This window comes from Protopterus annectens, chromosome 3.part1 (genome assembly GCF_019279795.1).
Source record: "Protopterus annectens isolate FY-2018-M chromosome 3.part1, PAN1.0, whole genome shotgun sequence".
NCBI classification, from domain to species: Eukaryota; Metazoa; Chordata; order Ceratodontiformes; family Protopteridae; genus Protopterus; species Protopterus annectens.
The window spans coordinates 26324818-26352345 of NC_056732.1; the positions used below are offsets into that span (position 1 = coordinate 26324818).

The window sequence follows — 27528 nt, forward strand, 5'->3', positions numbered from 1 at the left end:
ATCAGAGAGTTTGGAAGAAGAACGGGTCGAAGGAACCGAAGACGGAGCCGACCTCAATAAGGTCGAAGGAGGGAGCTCCATCACCGGTTCTAAGACTCGAGGCTCAGGAACCGATACCAGTTGAACACTCGGCCCCGAAGTCTGTGGAACCGGTGATCTAACTTTTGCTGAAGAGCTCGGAGCCGATGACTTGGGCTCTGACGTCTTCGATTCCTTAGAGGATTTCGATGCCTGGTCAGAAGCATCCAGAGCCTCCTGAAAAGAAGGTTTTAATAAACCTCTGTCCATGAGTTTCCTGCGCCTATCTGTCATGACCCTCCCACTAAAAGAGTGACAGATAGAACAGTCCTCTTGCAAGTGGAGAGGGCCAAGGCAGTAGATGCAGGAACTATGGTTGTCAGTCACTGACATTTTCTGGCCACACTGACAACGCTTAAATCCTGATTTTACCTTATCAGACATTTTACAAGAAAAAGACAAGTCCAGTAATATAGTCAAATCCGAGAAAAAAGTGTCAAATCCGGTTTAAATGTCAAATCCTTTTTAAATTTAAGAAGGGTTGTAGGCCCCGAAAAACTCTAACCGATTAATAAGATTAACGGTACCGAGAATTTAACCCACTCAACACACAATCACTCAGTATATCAAGTTATATCAAATAGAACAAAAAATCCAATAAAATATAACAAATTAAGTTATATCTTAACTTTAGATGCTCGAGCTAGCTCCCAGCGATGCGAACGCAGCAGCGGCAAACTAGATCTGAGGTAAAGGCAGAGGGGGATTGTGGGTATTAGATTGTCTCGAGCTTCTTCTCGATGCAGAGCTTGCAAGAGGCCGGCACGGAGCCGAGGATCGGCTCCGAACCCATGTGTAAGAACAAACGGCGAGATTGAACACTATCACATTATTTATTTACCAACAGACAGGAACTTGCATGGAGAATTTTTAATCTGCATTCAGAATGAAGATGAACCTCATTCAGAAGGACTGTCAAGGAAACATACATTTCAAATGCCATCTGATGCTCTGTAAATAACTTTTTGAGGTTCACCTGACTTGTGATTTTTGTCAGACAACGTTACTATATTTTTAACTACAAACACCATAAAGCACTTTTTCATAAATACTACTCGATAGCATCCTGGCGCAGGCAACAGTTACGGTGCTCCAGTAACAATGGTTGCATAAAGGAGGAGTCAGCACTACTCTGGAATACTGTAAGGCAACAACAATTTCCCTCTAGTCACACTCTGCACCTTTTGCTGAAAAATGCAAGTGAAGTGCTTTTTCATGTTGATAGACACACAATAGAAAATGGACATTTCAGAGGCAGCCAGAGGAAACCTGGGAAATGTTGGTAACACACACACGCGTGCACACACACACACGCGAGCACACACACAAAACACCTGGTACAGCTCAGTCATTAGGTTACTGGGAAACACTATTCTGAGCTCAATGACATGGGAAGGCAGCTTTTAAGCCTACCCTGGCAATTATCCTCACTCTACTACATCAGAGGGAAAGAGTCATGTCAATATAACTGCTGCTAGTTTGCTACATTATTCCTGGCTTCTCATAAAATAATAATGCATGTGACTAATAGTTCTGCCAAAATACTGCCTGAATAAGCAGTTCTGACAGAACTGTCACCTGCCAGACTTAAGGCATAGTCTAATAAATATCACGCAAGATCATAGTCAACCTTATCTGCAGGCAAACTAGGCTGACACTATTCAGCTAGGGGTACTTTCCTACATTTTTTTAGTTAAGAAACTTTACCTATAAATTAAATCTGTTGCTCATACCTGTACAGTGCAGTGCAGTTGCAGCTGTGGTGCCCTCCCTCATATATATTGCAAACCTGGACCACTCATAGGTTCATAGGTTGGTTCTAGGCTATCGGCCCTAGGGCCTATACAAGCCTAGCCATAACAATTCCCTGAATATTTCTTCACACAATGTTTACTTCCCTGGACCCCTGACTAGCAGGCAACTGACATGATCCCTGGGGTGAATTTCCTATCTCCCATCCAATCATCAATGTTCCTTTTGAAGAGGGCCAAGGAGGCGCTCTGCTTGACATGTATGGGCAGTCTATTCCAGAGTATGGGGAGTCTCTGTGTCAGGAATCTATCCCTCCAGCATGTTTTGTTCATTGTGATGGCAAGGTTTAGGTCCCTGGAGTGTGTGGCTCTGAGGGACTGTGATTTCTTTAAGTGGAGCAAGTCTAACAGCTCAGGGTTTGACATGGCCTTGTATGTTAAGCAGAGATTGCCTCTGAGTAGACAATATGCCACAGAGTATAGCTGGAGTTTTTTTAGACAATCAGTATAGGGCATCTGCTTTCAGTGAGGTATTTCTGCGGCCTTTCTAGCTGTTGCAGATGTCTTGTGAGGTACATACCAAAAGGGGCATTGTACTCTATAATGGGTCTAATGAGGGATGAGTACAGTGGGACAATGACCTCCTTTTTTCTGAATGAAAAGCCCTTAGTGATGAGGTGTACCACACAGATGGATTTCCTGACTGTTGTGGCAAAGTGGTTATCGAAGGTGAGACCACTGTCCGCCTCTGTCCCTAAGTCTCTCATTACACTTTCTGTGTTTAGTGTACTGCCACCTATGTGGTAATTCATGGATACATGTTTTTTCCCAAAGGGGATAACTATACATTTCTTGGCATTAAGCTTTAGCCCATGGCTCTGGCACCAAACATGTTTATGTAAGGCCCTTCTGTAGAATATCCACATAATTTGGGGATTCAATAATGGCACCCAGTTTGCAGTTATCTGCGAACTTTGTTAGACAGAGTCCCTTAGTGTTGGCCTGTACTTCAGAGAAGTAGATGCCAAACAAGATCGGTCCCAGGACTGAACCCTGAGGTACTCCACTTGTCACTTGTCTGGAGCTGGATTTGGAGTCGGCTACTTTTACAGTCTGGGTTCTGTCAGTAAGCCAGTTGGCAACCCATTGAGTGACGTACGGATTTATGCCAGCTTAGTAAGTTTATCTATGATTCCAGAGTGGGGGATGGTGTCGAAGGCCTTGGCGAGGTCCAGATAGGCTGTGTGGACCCCCTTACCCTTGTCCACAGCTCTGGAGACTAATTCGAAGAAGTCAACCAGGTTCAGGAGGCAAGATCGGCCCTTCACAAACCCAAACTGGGTGGGGTCCAGTGTTTGAAGGTTGCCAATGTCTTTGTTTATAAGTTCCATGACAATGCGTTCCATGCCCTTGCAGATCAGGCTCGTCAGACTGATGGGGCGGTAGTTCCCGGGATCCAAGGTGGATCCTCCCTTGTAGAGTGGGATAACTGTAGCTGTGCGCCACTCAGTGGGCACGAAGCCTGAGGTGAGTCTATGATTAAACATGACACTTACGTGAGGTGCCAGTTAATTTTGTAGTTCATGTAGTTCACAGCCCGGGATGTCATCTGGTCCCATGGATGCTGTATTCTTAGCTTTGGAGAGTGCGGTTTTTACCTGTGTGGCCGTGATTACCAGAATTTGGCAATCTTTTGGTACTGAGATGGGCCCTTTAGGGGGTGAGAGGCAGTGAAGTTGGCACTAAATCAATCTGCCAAGATATTGGCAATATTCTTGGGATCAGTATATTTAATGACATTCTGTTGTAGCTCAGAGCAGATCTGAGCATTGCCATTTAGATTCTTGACATAACTAGAATGCCTTGTGGTTGTCTTTGGAATCTTTGGCAATTTTATTTTCGTAACTAGCTTTGGAGGATTTCATGAGGGATCTCAGCTTGTTACTGAGGATGGTAAGAGACTTTTTTGCATCCTGGGATTTTCCTCTTTTCTGCAACAGTTTCTTCCTTCTGTTGTATACTTTTTTTATGGCAGGGGACCACTAGATTGGCTTCCTTTTTTTGGAGGAGAGCATCTTGGCTCTATTTGGGATGGCACGACTGGATGTGCTCGTACAGTGCCTTAGTGTAGGATTCAGCAGTCGAACTTTCAGTTCCCGTCTGCATGGGTGTCATGAAGTTTGTCACTTCTGACTTCAGTAGCATGAAGTTGGCTTTTGAGAAGTTTTTTATGGAGGTTTCCTTACTGGGGGGGTGAGGGGTGGGATGACAATGTCAAGGGTGATTTGCTTATGGTCAGACCTGACCAATGAGGGGGTGACCACTGGTGTGGAGCATCTATCTCCCATGCTGGTAATGACCAGGTCTAGGATATTGGAGGCCCTGGTGGGACAATGGATTAGTTGATCCAGGGCGTTGGAATTTATGAATTCCAAGAACCGTTGGGAAAAGGTGTTGATACTCGAGTAGTTTTCCCAGTTAATGGCAGGGTAATTGAAATCACCCAGTATTAGGGTGTTTGATTGTAACTTAATATTTTCCAGTATGTTTAGAAAGGTGTAGTGAGCATCTTGGGCCACAGATGCTTTCCTACTTTCCACCCATAAAGTCTAGACAACAAATCAGAGAGCTTTAAGGAGCACAAGGCTAGTGAATTTTAAACAGTGGAGTAGATGGGACAACGTGAATGAAATAAACTCAACAGCAAAATTACTTTACCTTTGCCACCGTGACAGCATACAGAAACAAAAGAATGCTGTATGCCCGGGGTGTAGCTCACACAGCGTAGTCTGGAATGTAGCAGGTAAATTTTTTTTGTCCTGGCGAGAAGATTGATATTATGGGCAATGACCCAGTAACAGTATCCTCTGCCCACAGAAGGACTTCGTTATTTTGTTTTCTGTAACAGTGGTTATGGTGATGGGGGCATGTAACAGCGAGTGAAGTACATTACTGAGGCTATTATTTCTGCCGCTTCTTAATGTTCACATACAGAGGTAGTCACCAGATGTGTCTATCTGTTGGGGGGGGGGGGGGGCAACCTGTTGTAATCTCCCACTGGAGGAAATCACCAAAAATAGCTGCCTGTTTGAGGATAATCTCTGGGTGGAAGCCGAAGGACAATTATGTGATTTTCAGATAGCTAGGGTTTGGTGGGAGCAGAAGACAGTGTGGTCATTATTTCTTTGGTGTTCCTCACAACCAAACCTCAACCACGTGCACAGATGGCTATATAAACTTGACCTACACGTTTTAATTTTCCAGAAACAGGTAACTGCTTTGAGAGCAGGTTAGAAAGACATTGTAGTTTAAAATTAAAAAAAAAAAGCAGTCTTATTTTTTGTTTGCAATCCTGTTCTGTTCTTATCACTCAGTGACGTACTGTACCTTAATATGTAGCATTTCCCCAAAAGCATGTTATACTATAGAAAAATAAAACTGAAATGTGAAGGGGGCCTACTGTAAACCTTAAAATGCATAAAGAATATAACTTTACAAACTATCCTTTTTACCCCAGTGCCATATAAGACTGGTTGTTATGGGGGGAAAAAGGCCCAAAGCCGTGATGACTGTATCCGTTATGGATTCTCATTTTATCTTTCTTTTTTTTCAAGTATAATCAAACATAGGATAAATCCCCCCCAAAATCACTGGCTTACTGACAGAAACTATTCTCCACACAGCAACAGAACATCTGAGGGATGCAATTTGCCAAAAGCTACATTGTGTCTACTCTTTGTATCATGAATCCAACAGACTAGCACATTTAGCTGTAAATCTGTCAACTGTGGGAAGATAACCAGACATTTCTATGATGACAAGTGCACAATAAAGCATCAAGTGCATTGAATTAGAAGATGATGGCATTATTGGCAAAGACAAGAGATGGGCATACTGTCAAGTGTATGAAAGCAGGAGGGTTGTCTAAACTTTATTTACTATTTTGTCTTGGCCAACAAACAGTAAAGCCCTTCTACCCAGTCATGTAACTTTTACCTAACATAAAATAGATGTTTCTAGACATGTCATACGTTTACTTACAGGAATTCTAACATGCCCTTCCAGCTCAGAACATATCTTTGACACTCCAAAGCAGAAACAAGGACTGCAACCATTTGGATTATCAGCACGGAGAGCAAAAGTGCCCAATGTGCACTCATCACACAGAGATCCAAATACATTCTCCTGCAAAAAGCAAAAAAAAAAAAAAAAAAAAAAAAAAGGTTGATCTTAGTACAGTAATATGAATGGCAAATGTACAGTTAAAAACAGTATTATAGGATAAAATGTGTAATATTCATAAATAAGAAAAGACTGGATAAGTTAAAAGCAGCAAGGCTAAAAATGACTGGTGTCTTTTTAAAGATGAGAAAACACTATATGTAACAGCTGCCACAACAAACTACAAGAAATACACATACCAAGAACAGATAAAAAGCACTGGAAAGACTCACTTGGGTTAAATATTAAGATGAAAACATGAAATTTGAGAAGCATCTGTCTCTAATCACAAAAAGTCCAAACTTCTGCCCCTGCTCCTGTCTAACTCCTGGCTTTGCTTCTGCTCTTGTCTAACTCCTGCCTCTGCTCCTGTCTAACTACCTCCTGGCTATACTCCTGTCTAACTAACTCCTGGCTCTGCTGCTGTTCCTGTCTAACTCCTGCTCTGCTCCTGTCTAACTCTTGGCTCTGTTCCTGTTCCTGTCTAACTCTTGGCTCTGCTCCTGTCTAACTCCTGTCTCTGCTCCTGTCTAACTACCTCCTGGCTATACTCCTGTCTAACTAACTCCTGGCTCTGCTGCTGTCTAACTCCTGGCTCTGCTCCTGTTCCGTCTAACTCTTGGCTCTGCTCCTGTCTAACTCCTGTCTCTGCTCCTGTCTAACTACCTCCTGGCTATACTCCTGTCTAACTACCTCCTGGCTATACTCCTGTCTAACTAACTCCTGGCTCTGCTGCTAACTCCTGGCTCTGCTCCTGTTCCTGTCTAACTCTTGGCTCTGCTCCTGTCTAACTCCTGTCTCTGCTCCTGTCTAACTACCTCCTGGCTATACTCCTGTCTAACTAACTCCTGGCTCTGCTGCTGTTCCTGTCTAACTCCTGACTCTGCTCCTGTTCCTGTCTAACTCCTGGCTCTGCTCCTGTCTAACTCTTGGCTCTGTTCCTGTTCCTGTCTAACTCTTGGCTCTGCTCCTATCTAACTCCTGTCTCTGCTCCTGTCTAACTACCTCCTGGCTATACTCCTGTCTAACTAACTCCTGGCTCTGCTGCTGTCTAACTCCTGGCTCTGCTCCTGTTCCTGTCTAACTCTTGGCTCTGCTCCTGTCTAACTCCTGTCTCTGCTCCTGTCTAACTACCTCCTGGCTATACTCCTGTCTAACTACCTCCTGGCTATACTCCTATCTAACTAACTCCTGGCTCTGCTGCTGTTCCTGTCTAACTCCTGGCTCTGCTCCTGTTCCTGTCTAACTCCTGACTCTGCTCCTGTCTAACTCTTGGCTCTGTTCCTGTTCCTGTCTAACTCTTGGCTCTGCTCCTGTCTAACTCCTGTCTCTGCTCCTGTCTAACTACCTCCTGGCTATACTCCTGTCTAACTAACTCCTGGCTCTGCTCCTGTCTAACTCTTGGCTCTGTTCCTGTTCCTGTCTAACTCTTGGCTCTGCTCCTGTCTAACTCCTGTCTCTGCTCCTGTCTAACTACCTCCTGGCTATACTCCTGTCTAACTAACTCCTGGCTCTGCTGCTGTCTAACTCCTGGCTCTGCTCCTGTTCCTGTCTAACTCTTGGCTCTGCTCCTGTCTAACTCCTGTCTCTGCTCCTAACTATCTCCTGGCTATACTCCTGTCTAACTACCTCCTGGCTATACTCCTGTCTAACTAACTCCTGGCTCTGCTGCTAACTCCTGGCTCTGCTCCTGTCTAACTCCTGTCTCTGCTCCTGTCTAACTACCTCCTGGCTATAATCCTGTCTAACTAACTCCTGGCTCTGCTGCTGTCTAACTCTTGGCTCTGCTCCTGTCTAACTCCTGTCTCTGCTCCTGTCTAACTACCTCCTGGCTATACTCCTGTCTAACTACCTCCTGGCTATACTCCTATCTAACTAACTCCTGGCTCTGCTGCTGTTCCTGTCTAACTCCTGGCTCTGCTCCTGTTCCTGTCTAACTCCTGGCTCTGCTCCTGTCTAACTCTTGGCTCTGTTCCTGTTCCTGTCTAACTCTTGGCTCTGCTCCTGCCTAACTCCTGTCTCTGCTCCTGTCTAACTACCTCCTGGCTATACTCCTGTCTAACTAACTCCTGGTTCTGCTGCTGTCTAACTCCTGGCTCTGCTCCTGTTCCTGTCTAACTCTTGGCTCTGCTCCTGTCTAACTCCTGTCTCTGCTCCTAACTACCTCCTGGCTATACTCCTGTCTAACTACCTCCTGGCTATACTCCTGTCTAACTAACTCCTGGCTCTGCTGCTAACTCCTGGCTCTGCTCCTGTTCCTGTCTAACTCTTGGCTCTGCTCCTGTCTAACTCCTGTCTCTGCTCCTGTCTAACTACCTCCTGGCTATACTCCTGTCTAACTAACTCCTGGCTCTGCCGCTGTCTAACTCCTGACTCTGCTCCTGTTCCTGTCTAACTCTTGGCTCTGCTCCTGTCTAACTCCTGTCTCTGCTCCTGTCTAACTACCTCCTGGCTATACTTCTGTCTAACTAACTCCTGGCTCTGCTCCTGTTTAACTCCTGCCTCTGCTCCTGTCTAACTACCTCCTGGCTATATTCCTGTTTAACTAACTCCTGGCTCTGCTCCTAACTCCTTGGTTCTGCTCCTGTTCCTGTCTAACTCCTGGCTCTGCTCCTGTCTAACTCCTTGGTTCTGCTCCTGTTCCTGTCTAACTCTTGGCTCTGCTCCTGCCTAACTCCTGTCTCTGCTCCTGTCTAATTAACTCATGGCTTTGCCCCTGTCTAACTTCTGAATCTCTTCCTGTCTAACTCCTGGCTCTGCTCCTATATAACTCCTAGCTAAGCACTGTCCTCACTGTATAATACTTTGCCTACTGTACATAGTTATTGAGTTAAACACGACGGAAAACTTGTACATAAGATTTTGTAAATAATGGACCAGCAATATTTATTCTCATCTACCTTAGTGTTGAGTGTTTCTCTGAACAACTTGTGATCCATTTAGTTTGTAGCAGTTGTATGATTTTTTCTCAACATTTTTATTTCTCTGTACATTTAACAACTGAATGAGTTATTTCTTAACATATGTTTTTGTTCTGATCTCTGTTGCACCTTTTGTAACTTCTGGGGCTTTCTCCCTTGGGCCTTCACTGAAAAAGGGCAACTGCCCAGTTGAACTATCCCGGTAAACAAACAAATAAAGAAATAAACATTATAACTACTATACAGACTCTTAAAATAGGATGCACTGTAATAAACATGCACCAATGACCATTCAACAATTCCAACTACAGTTTAAAGCACATCGTCATAGTAGCCAAACACATGACAAGAGTGGCCAGCCTTACTTAGCAATTTACCATAAGTTCGGGGATGAGTAGAAGTTTGGCAGTTGCAGCTGGTGGATCTGCTTTTGCATGTGTTTCTGGAATATTAGTATTACTAGACAGAGTTACTGTTTAATCTAGTAACTTCTGCTCTTCATACCAGCAAGCATTACTTTTATTACTGGAGACAGAGAACTTGTGCATTGACGTTTGGTACAATGGTAAGGGTGTTCACTTTATAGACATGGGGGTACAGGTTTGATTCTGACCTCGGGATATTGGCTAGGGTTAAAGTGGCCCTTTGGGGCAATTAGCCTAGTATGCTCCTATGAATCTATGTAGTTAGGAATTATGGGTAAAACTGGCGCCATGCTTTGCATTTATGAGCGCAAGTGTGTCTGTAATGCTGTCACGTCAGAACTAAAACATAAAATACAACAAATAACTCAGAAAAACAACAAACAGCCAGCCGTTCAGGTTCAAACTTCTTTACTCTAACGTAACATCCGGTACCTCAACATTTCACCTTCCAAGGATAACAATCATATAAATGAACCTACATTTTATACCTAGTGCCCCCTACTGGTGCTTTTAATAACTGTCAATTTACCATACAATTTTACAAAAAACATTTGTAAACAATCTTACTCCAAATACATTTCTTACAATCTTTATCCATCTAATCATAAAATACACAGTAAATTATAAATAATATACTTTATACATGTCGTTTTACCTTCATAAACATTGCAAATTTCAATTATAAATTTCACAAATGCATGACAGGTTTTAAATGAATAAATATTACCATATAGTGAAATTTACCTCCAAATTGAGCTCTTTCGGATGTAGTGTGCCATAATTAAGAATCATGTTACTCTCCCACTAGAGCAGCCTTTTACTGATATCCCCTCATTTCATAAAGGGAAGTCCTATCACAATGACTGTTAATGAATCACTTGACCCACCATGCACTGTGCAAAAATGTTCAGCTACAGGACTTTTAAAATTACCACTGCAAATGTACAAAGTGCATTTACAATTTACTGTACATTTTATGATTAGATGGATAAAGACTGTAAGAAATGAATTTGGAGTAAGATTTTTACAAATGTTTTTTTGTAAAATTATATGGTAAACTGATATATAATTACTGAAAGCACCAGTAGGGGGCACTGGGTATAAATATAGGTTCAACTGTATGATTGTTATCCTTGGAAGGCAAAATGCCGAGGTACTGGATCATGATGTTACATTAGAATAAAGAAGTTTGAACCTGAACATCTGGCTGTATGCTGTCACGTCACCAAGCACTACTAAAATAGGTGTTAAGTTATGACCCTCGGTCTTCCTTATCTTTAGCTTAAATTTTCTAGCGGTTACAGCTATTACATATCTTGGAAATTAGAAACATCCCGTTTTAGCACAATCAAGGAGTAGAATATCTGCACATACAACACATACAGCTCAGTGTTTGTCATATGGATCTTTGGTCAAACATTAAATGGCTAAATTACAGTACTATCTGAAAAAGGATGACTTAAGGCTGAACCTTAAAGCTTTCCCCTCCCCTGTCCCTGAGGTAGAGGACTAGAACAACCTTAGAGGTGATTAAATGTCATTTTCTACAAGGGGAGAGTAATGGAGAGTTCTGCGCCTCACAGAAAACCGAATTCAAATTTAAACGTGCATCTTTGCTGTCTGGCATACTGACACACAAACATGCGCACAAAAAATTATACAGATAGCCACATATTGGTAGTTACACATATACAACATATAGCAAACAAACAGACACACACTGAGTACATACTTTTCTGGGTTCTTTTAGTCTCCATGACTGCTGACCACCAAGCCTCCTCCTATCAGTCTTGTGCCTCCTCATTTGTCACCAGTGGAGGAGCCCTCAGGGGAAGGTGAGAGCAGACTAGAAGGTGATACCATTAAAGCAACCACAAAGGTGATCTGTGCCCTTGCCGGCTCAATGGCAATCAGGGTTGCTCCAGATTCAAACCCACCCGTGGGAAAGGAATTTGGCAGTCCGTGCATTCATTCTAAAGCCGTTTCGATGGAATCAGCTCGGGTAAGTCAAATTCGTTTAAACGTACTTTCGTTTAAACTAAATAGGCCTACACACACACACACACACACATATATATATATATATATATATATATATATATATATATACACACACACACAGTGGATATAAAAAGTATACACACCCCTGTTAAAATGCCAGGTTTTTGTAATATAAAACAATGAGACCATAATAACTAATTTCAAAACTTTTCCCACCTTTAACGTAACCTATAACCTGTAAAATTCAATTGAAAAACAAACAAATCTGTTAGGGGAAAAATATAAAAAATAAAAAAGATACAATAAGCTGGTTGCATAAGTGTGCACACCCTTAAACTAATACTTTTTTAAAGCACCTTTGGATTTAATTACAGCATTTAGTCTTCTTGGGTGCACACCTGCCATCAATTAATGAGACTCCACCTTGGATCCCAAATAACGTTCAGCTATCCTAGTAAGATTCTCCTGACATTTTCTCAATTGCCTGCTGCAGCAAAATGGTTCGCAGAGAGCTTACAAAGCATCAAAGGGATCTCATTGTTGAAAGGTATCAGCCAGGAGAAAGGTACAAAAAAAAAAATCCACAGCATTGGATAAACCATGGAACACAGTGAAGATAGTCATCAAAAAGTGGAGAAAATATGGGACAACAGTGATGTTGCAAAGAACTGGATGTTCCTCGAAAATTGGTCAGGGAGGCTGCCAAGATACCTACAGCAACACTGAAGGAGCTGCAGGAATTTCTGGCAAGTACTGGTTGTGTACTGCATGTGACAACAATCTCCTGTACTCTCCATGTGTCTGGACTATGGGTTAGGGTTGCAAGAAGGAAGCCTTTTCTTACATAGAAAAACATCCAGGCCCAGATGAAATTTGCAAAACAATACATCAAGCCTCCCAAAAGCATGTGGAAAAAGGTGCTATGGTCTGATGAGACCAAGGTTGAACTTTCGGGCCACAATTCCAAAAGGTACATTTGGCACAAAAACAACACTTCGCATCACCAAAAGAACACCATCCCCACAGTGAAGCATGGTGGTGGCAGTATCATGCTTTGGGGTTGCTTTTCTTCAGCTGGAACTAGTGCTTTAGTCAAGGTGGAGGGAAGTATGAACAATTCCAAATGCCAGTCACTTTTGGCCCAAAACCTTCAGGCATCTACTAGAAAGCTGAAGATGAAGAATTTCACCTTTCAACATGAAAATGACCCCAAGCATACATCTAAATCAACAAAAGAATGGTTTCACCAGAAGAAAATGGCCCAATTCGAGCCCAGAGCTAAATCCAATAGAAAATCCATGGGGTGATCTGAAGAGGGCTGTGCACAAGAGATGCCCTTGCAATCTGACAGATTTGGAGAGCTTTTGCAAGGAAGACTGGGCAAATATTGCCAAGTCAAGAAGTGCTTCGCTGACAGACTCCTACCCAAGAAGACTGAATGCTGTAATTAAATCAAAAGGTGCTTCAACAAAGTATTAGTTTAAGGGTGTGCACACTTATGCAACCAGCTTATTGCACATTTTTTTTTTATTTTTTGTATTTTTTCCCCTAACAAATTTGTTTTTCAATTGAATTGTACAGGTTATAAACGAACCAAAAAAGTGTAGCAGCACTTCAAAAAACTGCAAATCCAAGAAACAAGTGCCAGGGAACGTTGATACACGGTTCAGATAGTTTATTCCACAGAAGTTAAAAATCACAAAGAGTGTTCAAACCAGCAGTGTACTGTGTACAGTACACTGCTGGTCTGAACACTCTTTGTGATTTTTTAACTTCTGTGGAATAAACTATCTGAACCGTGTATCAACGTTCCCTGGCACTTGTTTCTTGGATGTACAGGTTATAAGTCACATTAAAGGTGGGGAAAAGTTTTGAAATGATTTATTGTGGTCAAATTTTTTATATCACAAAAACCTGGCATTTTAACAGGGGTGTGTACACTTTTTATATCCATATGTACTATATATATATATACATATATATATATATATATATATATATATATATATACACACACACACACACACACACACACACACACACACACACACACACACACACACATATAGAGAGAGATAGATAAATAAATATTATTGTTATGCCCAATGCAAAAACAGATCTGCGTTTTCTGCCCAGCTTCAAACCGTGGGTTATCGAATCTGACTCTGATCTGAAGCCAGGCAGTTTATAGTTGTCATCCCAGGAGCTCCACCTTCTACCCATAGTGCTCTGCTCTCCCCTTTTCTCCATATAGCTCATTTGCTGCCTTAGTGCATCGTGGTCTGTGAAATCTACTCACTGTATCATTTGTTTGCTGTTTTAGCTGTTGTAGAAATTCTCAACCATAGTTAGGTGTTTGTTGCTAGTTTTTAGTGGGTATAGGTTTGTAGTTTTTGTTAATTTAGTTAGTCATTATGGTAGCTTAGAGTGTTTAGTCCCTCTGAATTTCTCTCTTCAAGCATTCCTGCCCTTTTTGTTGTTATTTTCTCTACAATTCTTATAATGTGGCAGAATTCTATTAGTTAGTTCATATTTTTTGGTTAGGACATTAGGTAGCTAAGTGGCTGTGTTATTGCTTACTGTGTTGTACTGTTGTTGGCTGTCTTCTTCTAGAACGAAGAAAGAAAAGGAAAAAGGCTTTAAGACTTGTGTAGTGTGCAGGCACACGTTACCCCCACGAGACACCCTGACCACTGTGTCTATTGTTTAGGTGCTGTCCACTTGGAAACGGATTGTTGCACATGGGCTGTCTTCAGGACCCGGTTTAGGTGCTGTCCACTTGGAAACGGATTGTTGCACATGGGCTGTCTTCAGGACCCGGTCTCTCAACGTGATCAAAGCGATGCTCTCTCTGGTTGCAGTATCTTCTTCTTCCTTCCATTCTCCTGCAGTATCTTCTTCTTCCTTCCATTCTCCCAGTAAAAATCCTGAGAAGAGGGAAAAGGAATAGCCCCAGGACAAGGATGCGAAGTCCCTAACCCAAGGATACAGGGGAATGCAAACAGTCTGCCTCATCAGCTGAACATCAACCGGAGCCAAAGGTGCACTGATCTTCAGAGCCAAATAATTAAGGGACAATGTTGCCTAGTCAGCCCTGGTTTCCTGGAATGCTGGTGTTGGAGAGACCCAAGTCTCCCACTCTTAGCATTCCCATTCTGTACTTAACTAAGGACTCTTCTAGTCTGGGTAAACTGCATACCCCTTTTTATCCAGGTACACCGGTAGAATTTTCCCCAGAACCCCCCCCCCTACTCTATATCCAACCTTCTCCAGTTCAGATCCATTCACTGGATCCTACCCCTGGAAGGAGGTCTTCCAAACTTCCATTGGTGGCATCTTCGATTTGAACTGCCTGATCAGTTGGGAGCATGAAGCTGTCATAACTGGAAAAGTTGATGTGCTCTTTTCTGCAGATCCAGATTCAAATTAAGGACCAGTCCAATCTCCTTAGCACCACTGCCTGTGGTTCTGACTCCTGCTGACAATTTTCCTCTCCCAATTCCTTCAGCTACCGAGTCCACTGGACCAGTGGTGATACTATCACCCATGTTGGTTCTGAAGGCCAAGCTGCTTCAGGCATTGACTCCTTCCTCGTCATTCTCAGCTCTGGCGTTGTTGTAGCAAAGTGTTCTGGGACAGGGCTTCAGAGTCTGCTCTCCATGTTTTGGAGTGATTCCTGCCTCTCAGGGCTTTGACGCCTGACAGTTTGGCCCCAATCTCAGCACTGGAGCTGGTCAGTTTGCCACCAGATACTGATGTCCAATTGAGATTTTCAGATCTAAGAAGTGCTGGGTCCAGTTTTCTGGCTTCAGCCTCGGCTTTTGATGCTGTGGAGAGGATTTTATCCCATTCAGAGAGAGGATGCTCGGCAGTGGCTTCTGAGCCTAACCCTCACTACTGGATCTGTAGACTCATGTCAGCTGGCTCCACAGGTGTCTCTGCCTTCAGGACCCTCTGTTTCTTATGGGTCTCTCCTGGAAATTCTAGTCAGGGGAGGACATGGTAAGAATAGGTGCAACAGGATGCTTGTGGAGGCCTCTGATGAATCCCTCACCGAGGACACTAACCTCAGTGAAGAGAAGTGCTACCCCAAATCCCCCCCTGCAGCAACACATTCTTTGACGATCTTATGGAATTGCTGAGAAAGCAAAGGGGATGTACCACAGAAGCTCTTCCCTGGAACTGATGTTTCTGGATGCATTTTGAGTGAGCCCATCCACAGCCTGTGTAGTTCCCCCTCCAGATCCTCTTATTTACATGGTGTGTGGAACGTCTTGGAAAGAATCTGATATGGTGTAACCAATTCTCTGGAAACTGGATAAGATTCCGGCCTACCTACGGACAGACCACAATGAAGTAAGGGTCCAGCAGTTGATATGATTGCGGTAGTGGCTGCCACACACAAAAAAAAAAAAAAAAAAAGATATCCCAGAAGAGAGTTTTTTGGTCCATCTGCCCAACAGGAATTCTCAGGCTCTGGACCTCTTGGGAAAATGCACGTGCACTTAAACAACCTTTGCACTGTGTACATTCAACTACCTGGCTCATTTGACAAAGCTTCAATGAGACCTAGTGTCTGAAGTGTCAAATGTGGTGAAGACCTAGCAGTCGCCAAAGATTCAAAAGAACTTTGGAGGCTCAGCTGTCAACCATGCAGTCTATCATTAACACGTCCATAAGGTTGCTGTCCAACGCACCCCATGGCACATCTTACACATCAAGTACTAGCAATGCCATTCGCTGACACACCTGAATGCATTTGTGCAATTTTGCAGACTGCTTTAAGCTGTGCTTTGTCAATGCTCCATTTGACGGAGTAAGCAGGAAGGAACGACTCTTGTCTGCTGTAGGTATGCCCTTTATCTCCACCTTAATGATGCTCCATTTGACGGAGTAAGCAGGAAGGAACGACTCTTGTCTGCTGTAGGTATGCCCTTTATCTCCACCTTAATGATGCTCCATTTGACGGAGTAAGCAGGAAGGAACGACTCTTGTCTGCTGTAGGTATGCCCTTTATCTCCACCTTAATGATGCTCCATTTGACGGAGTAAGCAGGAAGGAACGACTCTTGTCTGCTGTAGGTATGCCCTTTATCTCCACCTTAATGACTCTATTCCAGGAATCAGAAAAGAGCATAAGTATCTCTTTGTTCATAAAGAGCAGCTGCCTTCCCAGAACACTCCTTGGTAGGACTCCTCTCCTAGCAGAGAGGGTAACCATAATGGACGCCATCCGTGTTGCAGATGCCGTCTGCAGAACCAACGCTTTTGTGAAGCTTTCTTCGGGAGATCTTTTCAGCATACCTTAAGGGTTGTCCACCTGCTGCCCTCTGGAAGCAGTTGGGGGTTGCTTGTCTCTCCAACTGAAAGCTTTGGAGGCCATCACTTCAGACGCATGGGTGTTGAGGTTTGTGCCAAGAGGCTAGACAATTCCCTTTTCAGATACCCCAAAAGAAGGAAAAAATTCCCTTCCAGACATTCACCCTGTCAGAGAAGGGACTCAACAATCGAAATCTGAAAACTGCTGGCCAGTCGAGTCAAGCGATCCCACCAGACCAGAAAGGATGTGTGGTCCATTCCAGATTCCTTTTCGTACCAAAGAACAAGGACTTCGGAATAACTTTGGATCTCAGCAAGCTGAACTGTTTTGTCAAACAGACCAAGTTCAGGATGGTCACAGTGCAGTCTATTCTACCTCTCTTGAGGAAGGATGACTGGATGTGCTTACAGAAGTGAAGGATCCCTACCATCACATAAAGAGAGTGAATAAGTCCAGGAGATTTCTGCACTTTTGACCCGGGGCCAATCATTATCAATTTTCAAGCTCTGCCTTTTGATTTCACCACAGCTCCCCAGATGTTCATCAAATACATGGCTGTAGTGTCAGCCTGGCTCAAGCTGCAGGGATTCCAAGGGTTTCTGTAACTTGATGATTGGCTTCTCACAGCTTCCATGAGAACATCTCTCATCAAGGCTTGTGACTGTGACTCACTACTCTGGTTGTGTCTGTACTTAGGCATTACAGTGAATCACAAAAAGTCCAGACTGCGGTTTTACGGGTCCCTGGAAACATGGCTGCTTCTATATATCTACTCCCTGTGGCAAGATTCCATATGAGGATACTACAATGGGCTCTGGCAGCTCAATGGTCCTGTCTCACACATACCATGGAATTTCCAGTCTCTCTGATGAACATCTGCTGCTGCCACACTCCCTGGTAGTTGGTCCCACCTCTAGTCATAGTAGAGTTATCTTCTGTTCTTCCCCAATCCCAGGCCACAGTCAGTACGGATGATTCCCTCCTGGGGTGGGGGTGGGGCATTTGGAAGGGAAGACAGTACAAGGGACCTGTTCAAATTCCGAGGTCAAACTTCACATCAATGTCTCGCAGATGACAGCGGTCTTCCTAGAGTTACAGGCCTTTCAGGACCTCTTCTCAAGGGTTGTGACTGTACCAAAGCAAATAAGGAGGAATGTGATCTTATACCCTATGTTAAGAAGGCATGAGGGTTTGAAAATGCAGTCAGAAACTGCTGACAGGACATTGCCCGATGTAAATCATGGGGAAATACGACATTCTGGTGAATAGTTTGAGCAGGACCATTCTAATTCCTCAACAGTGATCCCGAAGCCCAAAAGCAATGTCTCAGGTTTTCCATCACTGGGGCACCCCCTGCTGTGATCTTTTTGCCTCCCAGCAAACACAACCCATAGTAGTTTCTATGCCATGATCGCTCCCGAGGGACAGTCACCCATGGGATGTTCTTCTGCATGCTTGGCCCCAGGAACTCTTACATGGCTACCTTTCAATGCCCTTGATAATCAAGTTTCTTTAGAAAGCAGCCCGTTACAGAGCAACAGTTATCCTCAATGCCCCATTCTGACCCTGACTAGTGTAGTTCCCCTTTCATTAGCCTCACCTATGTCACCCTCCCTGGTTGCTGGTTCCACTCCCAGATCTGACCTCCCATCCTGCACACCCCCTCAGACTGACCACATGGTTTCTCCAATTTCAATGATGGCCAGGAATTCTAAGATCTCTGACAGAGTTGCATGTATTCTCTCATCATCCCAGAAGCCTTCCACCTGGCAGGTATACATTAATAAGTAGAAACGTTTCATCATATGGACCTCGTTAAAAGGCACAGATTCTTTTTCGGCCCCTTTAGATACCATCCTAGACTTTTTGGGTGATCTCCTTCATGCTGGGATGATTTACTGAACCATTAAGGTGTAAATGGCTGCCATCTCCAATTTTCAAACAGGGATAATACACCTCTGGCGGCTTTTAGGCTGTCTAAAACCTTCCTGAGGGGTACTTTTTGCTGCAGCCACCACCTATTTGAGATCTTTGAAGCTAATGTCTTGGAAGACCCTCTTTCTGGTGGCTATAACCTCTATCCTCAATTCCTCCTTAGTTGATTTTTCGTAAGAACAGAGTTACTACTAGGCAAATCCTTCCTTTTTGCCCATGGTCACCTTGGATTCTACTGTGAACCAACCTATTCACTTGCTAATCTTCCTTCTGAATTTCTGTAACAGAGAGTATTTTCTTTATTGTTTGGATGTGCATAGACAACCCAGGTTTTATTTGGACAGAACAAAGTTTTAGGAAAGCTGACCAGCTGTCTGTTTCCTTTTCTAACCCATTACTGGGAAGGCCTGTGTCTAAAGTGACCCTATTTCAGTGGCTCTCCAATTGTACTTCATTTGTACACTCCTTGAAAGGAATGTCCTTACCTACAAGGCCTGGAGGTCATTCTACTAGAGCAGTGGCTACTGCAACTGCTTTTCTCTTGCATGCTTTGACTGATGGTATTTGTGCTGCAGCTACCTGGTCCAGCACTCATATCTTTGTTTCCCATTACAGGCTGGATGTTCAGTCTAAAGTCAATAGCTTCATTTGGTTCCACCGTTTTGATGAATGTTCTCTCTTAGGGCCTCCTTGGGGTTTTCACTGGCTGGGGACTCTGTCCCACAGGTTGAAGCAGGATGGAAAAGACAACACTGGATATGAAAGTTATGTACTTACCATAACAGATCTGTGTTGTCTTCTTCCGTCCAGTTCAACCAACTCTCCTTCCTTATCCCCTTCAAACTGGCATGGTGGCCAGCCGAGTGCTCCTGACTGGTCTGGCAGCAGGGGTTATGAGTTACCCTGTTGGGTCCTTGTCTGTCATCATTTTACCATCATCATGTATTAGTGTGATTTTATTTTTTTTGATGGGAGGGAAGTGATCAGGGCAAACTCAATATGAGAAGAGAAGAAGACATCAGAGTACTATGGGTAGAGGAGGTGGAGCTCCTGGGCCAAAGATTTTAAAATGGCCAGTTTCAGAACACAGTCTGATGTGTTAACCCACAGGGTGAACTGGACAGAAGTGAAATCCAATACAATATCCTTGCTAGCTATAGATCCCCATCTATGACAAAGGATAACCACACCATGTACTTGAATGTACTGGAGTCACTCACAATTCAGCCCAACACCAAATTCATGGGTGATTTCAACTGTCCCACATTAAACTGGGATACATGCTCAACCACTTGCATGCAGGCCCACCAAAGATTCCAGGATTTTGTTAATGCAATCACCCTGGACAAGCTAGTCTGCACAGCAACATGGGATACAAATACCCTGGATCGGGTACTCACAAATATGAGGAAATGTTGCACACGCCAGCTTCTGTAATGACCTCACCGGTCAGATCAGATCACAAAGCAACACCCATATGACAAACAAAATCACAGCTGCTGCAATGACAGCACTTAAATATACCTTTTCTAACACTGAGTGTACTCCTAACACTTTTTATTAAAACACTTTAAATTACACCTAATAAAATGCCACACTAACTCAGTTGCTAGTCAGTAGTATCACACACGCATTCTGTATCACACTTCAATTGCTCTGCTAATTGTACTAAAACATCACTGTCATTAAATGGGATCCCAGCATGTGGTTATCAGTTAATTTATATATTTGTTAAATGGGTAAACACACTGAAAACAACTGTCCCTTTTCACCGGGAACCAGAAGCGCTGTCTAGTTAAGTAACTTGCTCAAAGTCACACAGCAGATAAATGGAGGAAGCATTTCAGTAACAGCTCAGATCCTTCACCAGCTGCATGAACTGCTAGACCAAATGTCCTCACTTATTTCATAAATGTGACCTTGTAAAATATTTATATCATAACCACTCTTAGAAATAATTTAGTTTCCTTCCCAGTGGCATTTTCCTGTTCCTCTATATCGGAAGTATTATAAATAATGTGCATAAACTGTCACCAGCACAGTATTTTTATAGATGGGGAGAAACACAGACAAGATACTTGCAAACTTCTGTTTTTCTTTTCATAACTTCCATGGGAGCTTTGACATCCACTGAAGTTATCACCAACTCAAACAGAGCCTTCCTAGCCCCAGGTACCAAAGAACTGATAAGTAAAGAAAGACAAATAAATTTATTTAAATTTTATATATTTATTTTTATTCTTTGTTGGACTGCGGTGGTGGTGCTGCAGTAGCGTTATCGCCTCACAGTTAGACGTTGCCCGTTCGATTCTGAGTTAGAGCGTCTTCTGTGTGTCAACATGCATGAATGGGCGTTCCTTCGTTGAAGGCTGTGCGTTAGGCCTGGCAAGCCAGTACGTAAAAATCTACTGGCAATCACTAGCGGACCGGAGTTCAGCTGTAGCGACCCGTAACCGGGAAAAGCCGAAAGACACAAACAAATTTTTATTCTTTGTTGACAGGGTTAGTCCCACTTAGCTAGCAGCCCTTTTTCAGCGGCAACCCCAGGTTGTACTTATGCTATTAGGGGAAACTTGGCTAGGGCATTGGGGAGCTTCTTCTTAATTTTTAGAGCTGCTAGTGGCGCTGGAGGGCTGTTACTGCAGTTCCAGGAATTCGATGGTAGAAGACAGTGCAGCAGAGCTGAAGAGAAGGAGAAAACTTACCGAAGGAAGGAGAAGGTAGGGGTTGCCACCTATCTGTTTTTTTTTTCTGGACTATCCAGAAATCAAACCGATTGCCCAGTAGTCTGGAAAACACTGTACAAACTACGACATTCTGTTTCAGAAAAAGAAGCAGATTATCAGAGTTTGTTAAATCGGCTGATTTACTATGCCTTTTTTTTTTTTGTTTAGAAAAAAAAGCATAGTAAATTGTCAGAAAGCAGGCATCAGGAACAAAAAAAGAGGGTGTTCCCTGTCAGCTGAAGTCATATAATGTCACAAATGGGCGGGATGTGGAGAGAGGGGTGGGAATGGGCAGATTACACATTATGTGAGGGGTGTGGCCTTAGTCCGGTTTTAGCCACAACGAAAGGTTGCAACCCTAGAAGGAGATGAAATAATTATTACACGACTGAAAAATGGAGAACTGGAAACACAAGTGCTGATAAATTTGACGAACCAGGCTGAGCATAACGAAGGAGAAGAAGCTAGATGGAGACACATGGTGGAGAGAGTGCTACAGGATGAAGAAACGGAGAGACTGAAAACACAAATAATTGCTGGTCAAGGGAAAATAATGGAGGTATTCTCGGCTGGAGGTGTATCCAGTTTGCAGAGTTTACTTCTTCTACAAGATTTTCTGTTACACAAAGAAGAAATTATACAGATGCAGCTAAGCAAGGAAGAACGGCAGAAACAACTGAGAGGGGACAAAAAGTTCCAGTTTTTCAACAGGCACTGAAAAAGATGACCAGTGGTAAGAATAAAAAGTAAAAATGATGTCACTGTGAACAAGTATGATATTTTGGATAGTATTATTTTATCACTAGGTGGTGGTGGTGCTGCGGTAGCGTTGTCGCCTCACAGTAAGACGCTGTCTGGTTCGACTCTCAGCTACAGCGTCTTCTGCGTGGAGATATGTGTGAATGGGCATATCTTCGTTGAAGGTTGTGTGTCAGGGCTGGTAACTCGGCACATAAAAATCAACTACCAATCATTAGCAGACCGGAATTCCGCTGTGGCGACCCCTAACCGGGAAAAGCCGAAAGACGCAACATTATTTTATCACTAGGATTTAACATTAAAGACATAAAAGCATTCATTCTTTTGAGAGCCGAACATTTTTGTGAAGTGGTATCTGAAAGCTTTAACTTGCGGGAAAAATTTATGACTGAAACAGGAAAAAATGCAGTAGCCCAAGGAAAGACTATTTCAGAGCTTGGAACTGCAATTAAAAAAGAAAATAAAAGTGCAATTCAGGGCTTCAGATATGAATGAGCACGAGTTAAAAATGAAATTATATACTTACCATAATGATAGACCTGTATTGTCTTATTTTCGTCTAGTTCAACAAGTGGGTTGTCAGATCCAACCTTGGCGCCTTATACAATAGTATTGGATCCGACAGCTCTGACCCCTCCTCCACCCAGTATTCCCCTGTCCTGCTTGAATTACCTCAGATCGAGTTTGCTGGCTAATTTCAATTGGTCATAATTTATGTAAGAAATAATAGAGAAGGAGAGAAAGGAAAAGTACAGTTGTGTACCTACTATAAATGTAGATGTTCGAGTGTATTCACTGTTGCAGTCATTACACTTGGGTTATCCTGCTGGCAGGCTACCTGCAGTCGGCCTGAATTCCAAAGTCCTGGTCAGGTGTCGGTTGCTGTCACCTCTTCCCTGATGTCAGTGCGCCAGGGGTATACAAGATGCAGCCGACGCCATCTTCTTCAGTTTTTCTTGCCCCAGATGTCAGGTGCCCCCAAGAAGGTAGGCAATACCTATTGCTAATAAAAAAACATACACTAAAATAAACAATACCTTCCATCTACAAGCAAATACACCACATAGGTTGTATAGAGAAGTATAGATAAGTCCCAGCAAAGAAAGGGGGATGGTGGGTGGGTAACCTGGACTGCAACAGTGAATACACTCGAACATCTACATTTATGGTAGGTACACAACTGTACTATGTTCATCGTGTTTCACTGTTGCAGTCATTACACTTGGGTTGAATCCCAAAGCTGAGGTTGGGCGGCTGGGTCTAAATAGGATTAGGAGTGGCTATGAGGCCCTGAAGAACTGCAGTGGCAAAGCCTGCCCTGGATTTAGAGTAAAGAGGTAAGTGATAGTGCTTGGTAAAAGTGTGCACTGAACTTCAGGTTGCAGCCTCCAAAATTTCCTTGGGTGGTACTCCTCTGAGAAAGGCTGCTGATGTGGCTGCTGCCCTGGTAGAATGAGGCCTAATATTCTTAGGCACTGATTTGCTATGCTGTGCATAGAAGAAACAAACGCAGTGTCCTATCCATTTTGAAATAGTCTGCTTTGAAATAGCCTTTCCTTGTGATCCTGCAGCATATGCCACAAAAAGTTGCTCAGTCCTACTGAAAGCCTTAGTTTTGTCCAAGTAGAAGCGTAGTTGCCTGTGTATGCCAATGAGTGCAGAAGTCTCTCCCCTTTATTCTGAGGATTTGGATAAATAGTTGGCAAATGAATGGTTTGGTTAAGAGCCACAATGGATACTACCTTTGGCATAAATGTTGGGTTTGTCCTTAGAGAAACCCTGTCAGGATGAAAAATGATAAAAGGTTCCACTGCCATTAATGCCTGTAACTCTGAGACTCTTCTTGCTGAAGTTATTGCTAGGAGCAGAGCAGTTTTCCATGATAAGAATTTTATCTCAGCTGTACTAGCTGGCTCAAAGGGAGGCAGTGTGAGCTTTTCTAAGACAAAGCTGAGGTCCCATGTAGGTATCGGTGCTCTCCTTGGGGGTCTTATGTTTTTTGCCCCTGTGAGGTACTGTCTTAGCAGTGGATGTGAGAAAATAGGAGGTTCCGTATTCTAATAAGCTGAAATGGCAGAGGCATGGATCTTAATTGATGAAAAGGATATGCCTTTGTTTAGCATCTCAGCTAGTTATTGTAAAATCTGAGGAATATTTGGAACAAGCGGTTCAAATCCTTGTGCCTGGTTCCAAGCACAGAATCTCTTCCATTTTTCTGCATAAGATTTCCTGGTGCTGGGCCTCCTGAATTCCAAAATGACATCCATAACTGCTTTAGAGAGAGTTGTGTCCTGAATGGTTATATTATTCGCCATGCGGCCAGATTTAAGGTTCTGAGTTGGCTATGCAGGATCTGATTGTTTTGTTGGGTCAGAAGATGAGGAATTTGGGGTAAAGTCCAGGCTGGGCCTTGAGACAAGCTTTTTAGGATTGGGTACCAGTGCTGGCGTGGCCAGTCTGGGGCAATCAGAATCATTTTTGGCTTCTCTTGTCTGACTTTTACGAGTACCTTGGGGAGGAGAGGCAGTGGTGGAAAGGCATAAAAGTACAGTTTTGTACCTACCATAAATGTAGATGTTCGAGTGTATACCCTGCTGCAGTCATCACACTTGGGGTTATCCTGCCGTCAGGCGGTCCCGCAGTCGGCCCGAATTCCAAAGTTTTGGTCCGGCGTCGGTTGCTGTCGCTTCTTCCCTGACATCAGAGCGCCAGGGGTATATCAGAGGCATCCAACGCCATTTTCTTCAGTTTTTCTTGCCCCAGATGTCAGGTGCCCCTAACAGGTAGGCAAAAAAAATATATATATATATATATATATATAATATATATATATATATATATATATATATAGCTATATGAAAATAAAACAAAACCCTTAGGCACAAGCAAATACACCACAAAGGTAGCATAGGATAGAGTGGTAGAGATAAGTTCAGCTAGTTCAGAGGGGATGGAGGGAGGGTAACCTGGACTGCAGCAGGGTATACACTCGAACATCTACATTTATGGTAGGTACAAAACTGTACTATGTTCATCGTGTTACCCTGCTGCAGTCATCACACTTGGGTAGAATCCCAAAGCAAAGGATGGGTGGTGGAGTCAAACAGGGTTAGAGGAGGCTAGAAGGTCCTGCAAAACTGCAGTGGCGAAGCCAGCTCTAGTCTTAGAGTAAAGTGGTAAGTGGTAATGTTTGATGAAGTTGTGTACTCAACTCCACGTTGCAGTTTCCAGAATATCCTTGGTTGGCACCCCCCTGAGGTAGGCTGTAGATGTAGCTGCTGCCCTGGTAGAGTGGGGCCTTATGCTAGCAGGAACTAGTTTTCCATGGTGGGTGTAGCAAAAACGTATGGAATGTCCTATCCATTTGGAAATGGTCTGTTTTGAGATAGCCTTTCCTTGTGATGCTGTAGCATAAGATACAAAAAGCTCGTCAGGTTTTCTGAAAACCTTAGTTTTATCCAAGTAGTAACATAGCTGCCTGTGAACGTCCAAGGAATGTAGGAGTCTTTCTCCTTTGTTCTGTGGATTTGGAAAGAAGGTGGGTAAATGGATGGTTTGATTTAGAGCCACACTGGATACCACCTTAGGCATAAAGGAGGGGTTAGTTCATAGAGAAACTCTGTCTTGATGTAAAATGAGGAAAGGCTCTACTGCCATTAGTGCCTAAAGCTCTGAAACTCTTCTCTCTGAAGTAATTGCTAGCAGCAGGGCAGTCTTCCATGATATAAACTTTAAGTCAGCTGAGAAAGCTGGCTCAAAAGGAGGCAGCGTAAGTTTTTCCAGAACAAAGTTGAGGTCCCAAGTAGATATTGGTGCTCTCCTGGGAGGCCTAATGTTTTTGGCCCCTCTGAGAAACTGCCTTAGGAGTGGATGTGAAAATAAGGGAGGATCAGTGTTGTAGTGAGCTGAAATAGCTGAGGCGTGGATTTTAATAGATGAGAAAGAAAGCCCTTTGTGTAGCATCTCAGTTAAATATTGCAAAATCTGAGGTATGTCAGGCTGAAGGGTATTTTGGCCTTTAGCTTGGTTCCAGGCGCAAAACCTTTTCCATTTGTCTGAGTAGGCTTTCCTGGTGCTGGGCCTCCTGGCCCCCAGAATAACATCCATAACAGCTTGCGAGAGAGGAGCTGGCTGGTTGCTTAGGTGATTTGCCATGCAGCCAAGTTTAAGGTTTTGAGTTGGCTGTGTAGAATCTGATTGTCTTGCTGTGTGAGCAGGTGGGTAATTTGTGGTAGAATCCATGGTGGGCCCTGGGCCATATTCCTTAATAGTGGGTACCAGTGCTGGCATGGCCAGTCTGGGGCAATGAGCATCATTCGGGGTCTCTCCATCCTGACTTTCAGCAGCACCTTTGTGAGAAGGGGTAACGGAGGAAAGGCATATACTGTCAGCATTTTCCAACCGACTGAGAGTGCGTCCACTTTCCAAGCTTGATGGTGAAAAGTCCTTGTGCAAAATTTTGTTAGTTGATAGTTTTGGGGGCTGGCAAATAGGTCTATGTCTGGGAGCCCCCATTTTTGAGTTATCATTGCAAATACTTGTGGATCCAGTTTCCACTCGTGGGGATCCATGATGTTTCTGCTTAGGTCGTCTGCCAATGTGTTATTTTTCCTGGCAGGAATTGAGCTTGTAATTGAACTTGGTAAGCCAGTGCTGTGTTCCACAAGGTCATTGCTTGCCTGCATAGAGGGTAGGACTGTGTACCCCCTTGCTTGTTTATGTACCACATTACTGTGGTGTTGTCTGTTCTTATTATAAGCTGTCCTGGCTGTAAGAGGTCCTTGAAGGCTGTCAGAGCATTTTGTACAGCTAGCATTTTTTTTTGATTGATGTGCAGATTCCTTTGATCTGCAGTCCATATGCCTTGAATGCACCGTCCTGCCATGTGTGCCCCCCAGGCATAGTCCGATGCATCTGTTGTCATAGTTTGCCTGGCTGGGGGTAAGGTGAAAGGCTGACCCTTGTTGAGGTGACATGCCTGTGACCACCATAGGAACTCCTGTTGAAGGCAGGGAATGAGAGGTATCATTGTTTCCAAGCTGTGGCTGTGTTGAGTCCATACGCTTTTTAGGTACCATTGTAATTTCCTCATATGCAGTTTTGCAAATGGTATTAGTAGTATGCAAGATGCCATGAAGCCCAAGGCCTGCAGAATTTTTCTTGCAGGGAGTTGGGTCTTTGTTGCCATTGCTCAGAAGTATTGAGTTAATGTTTGTCTGGCGTCAGATAAGCCATCTGGGCCGTTGTATTCAAGCTGGCACCCAGGAATGTCATATTTTGTGAGGGCACTAGTTTTGATTTCTTTTCGTTTACTGTGTACCCTAGGCAACTTAAAAGATGTTTTACAAAAGCCAGGTGTTGTAAGAGAATGTCCTTGCTTTCTGCTTGGATG

General features: G+C 43.4%; 1 protein-coding gene across 1 annotated transcript in view; it reads right to left on the minus strand.

The window, feature by feature from the left end:
- The window catches only part of LAMA1 (laminin subunit alpha 1), a 3417884-nt gene that overhangs the window by 2330720 nt on the left and 1059636 nt on the right, over positions 1-27528 (minus strand). The window contains exon 17 of the mRNA XM_044066516.1: positions 5871-6014. Coding sequence (XP_043922451.1) covers positions 5871-6014 — 144 coding nt within the window. The remainder of the gene's footprint in view (positions 1-5870; positions 6015-27528) is intronic.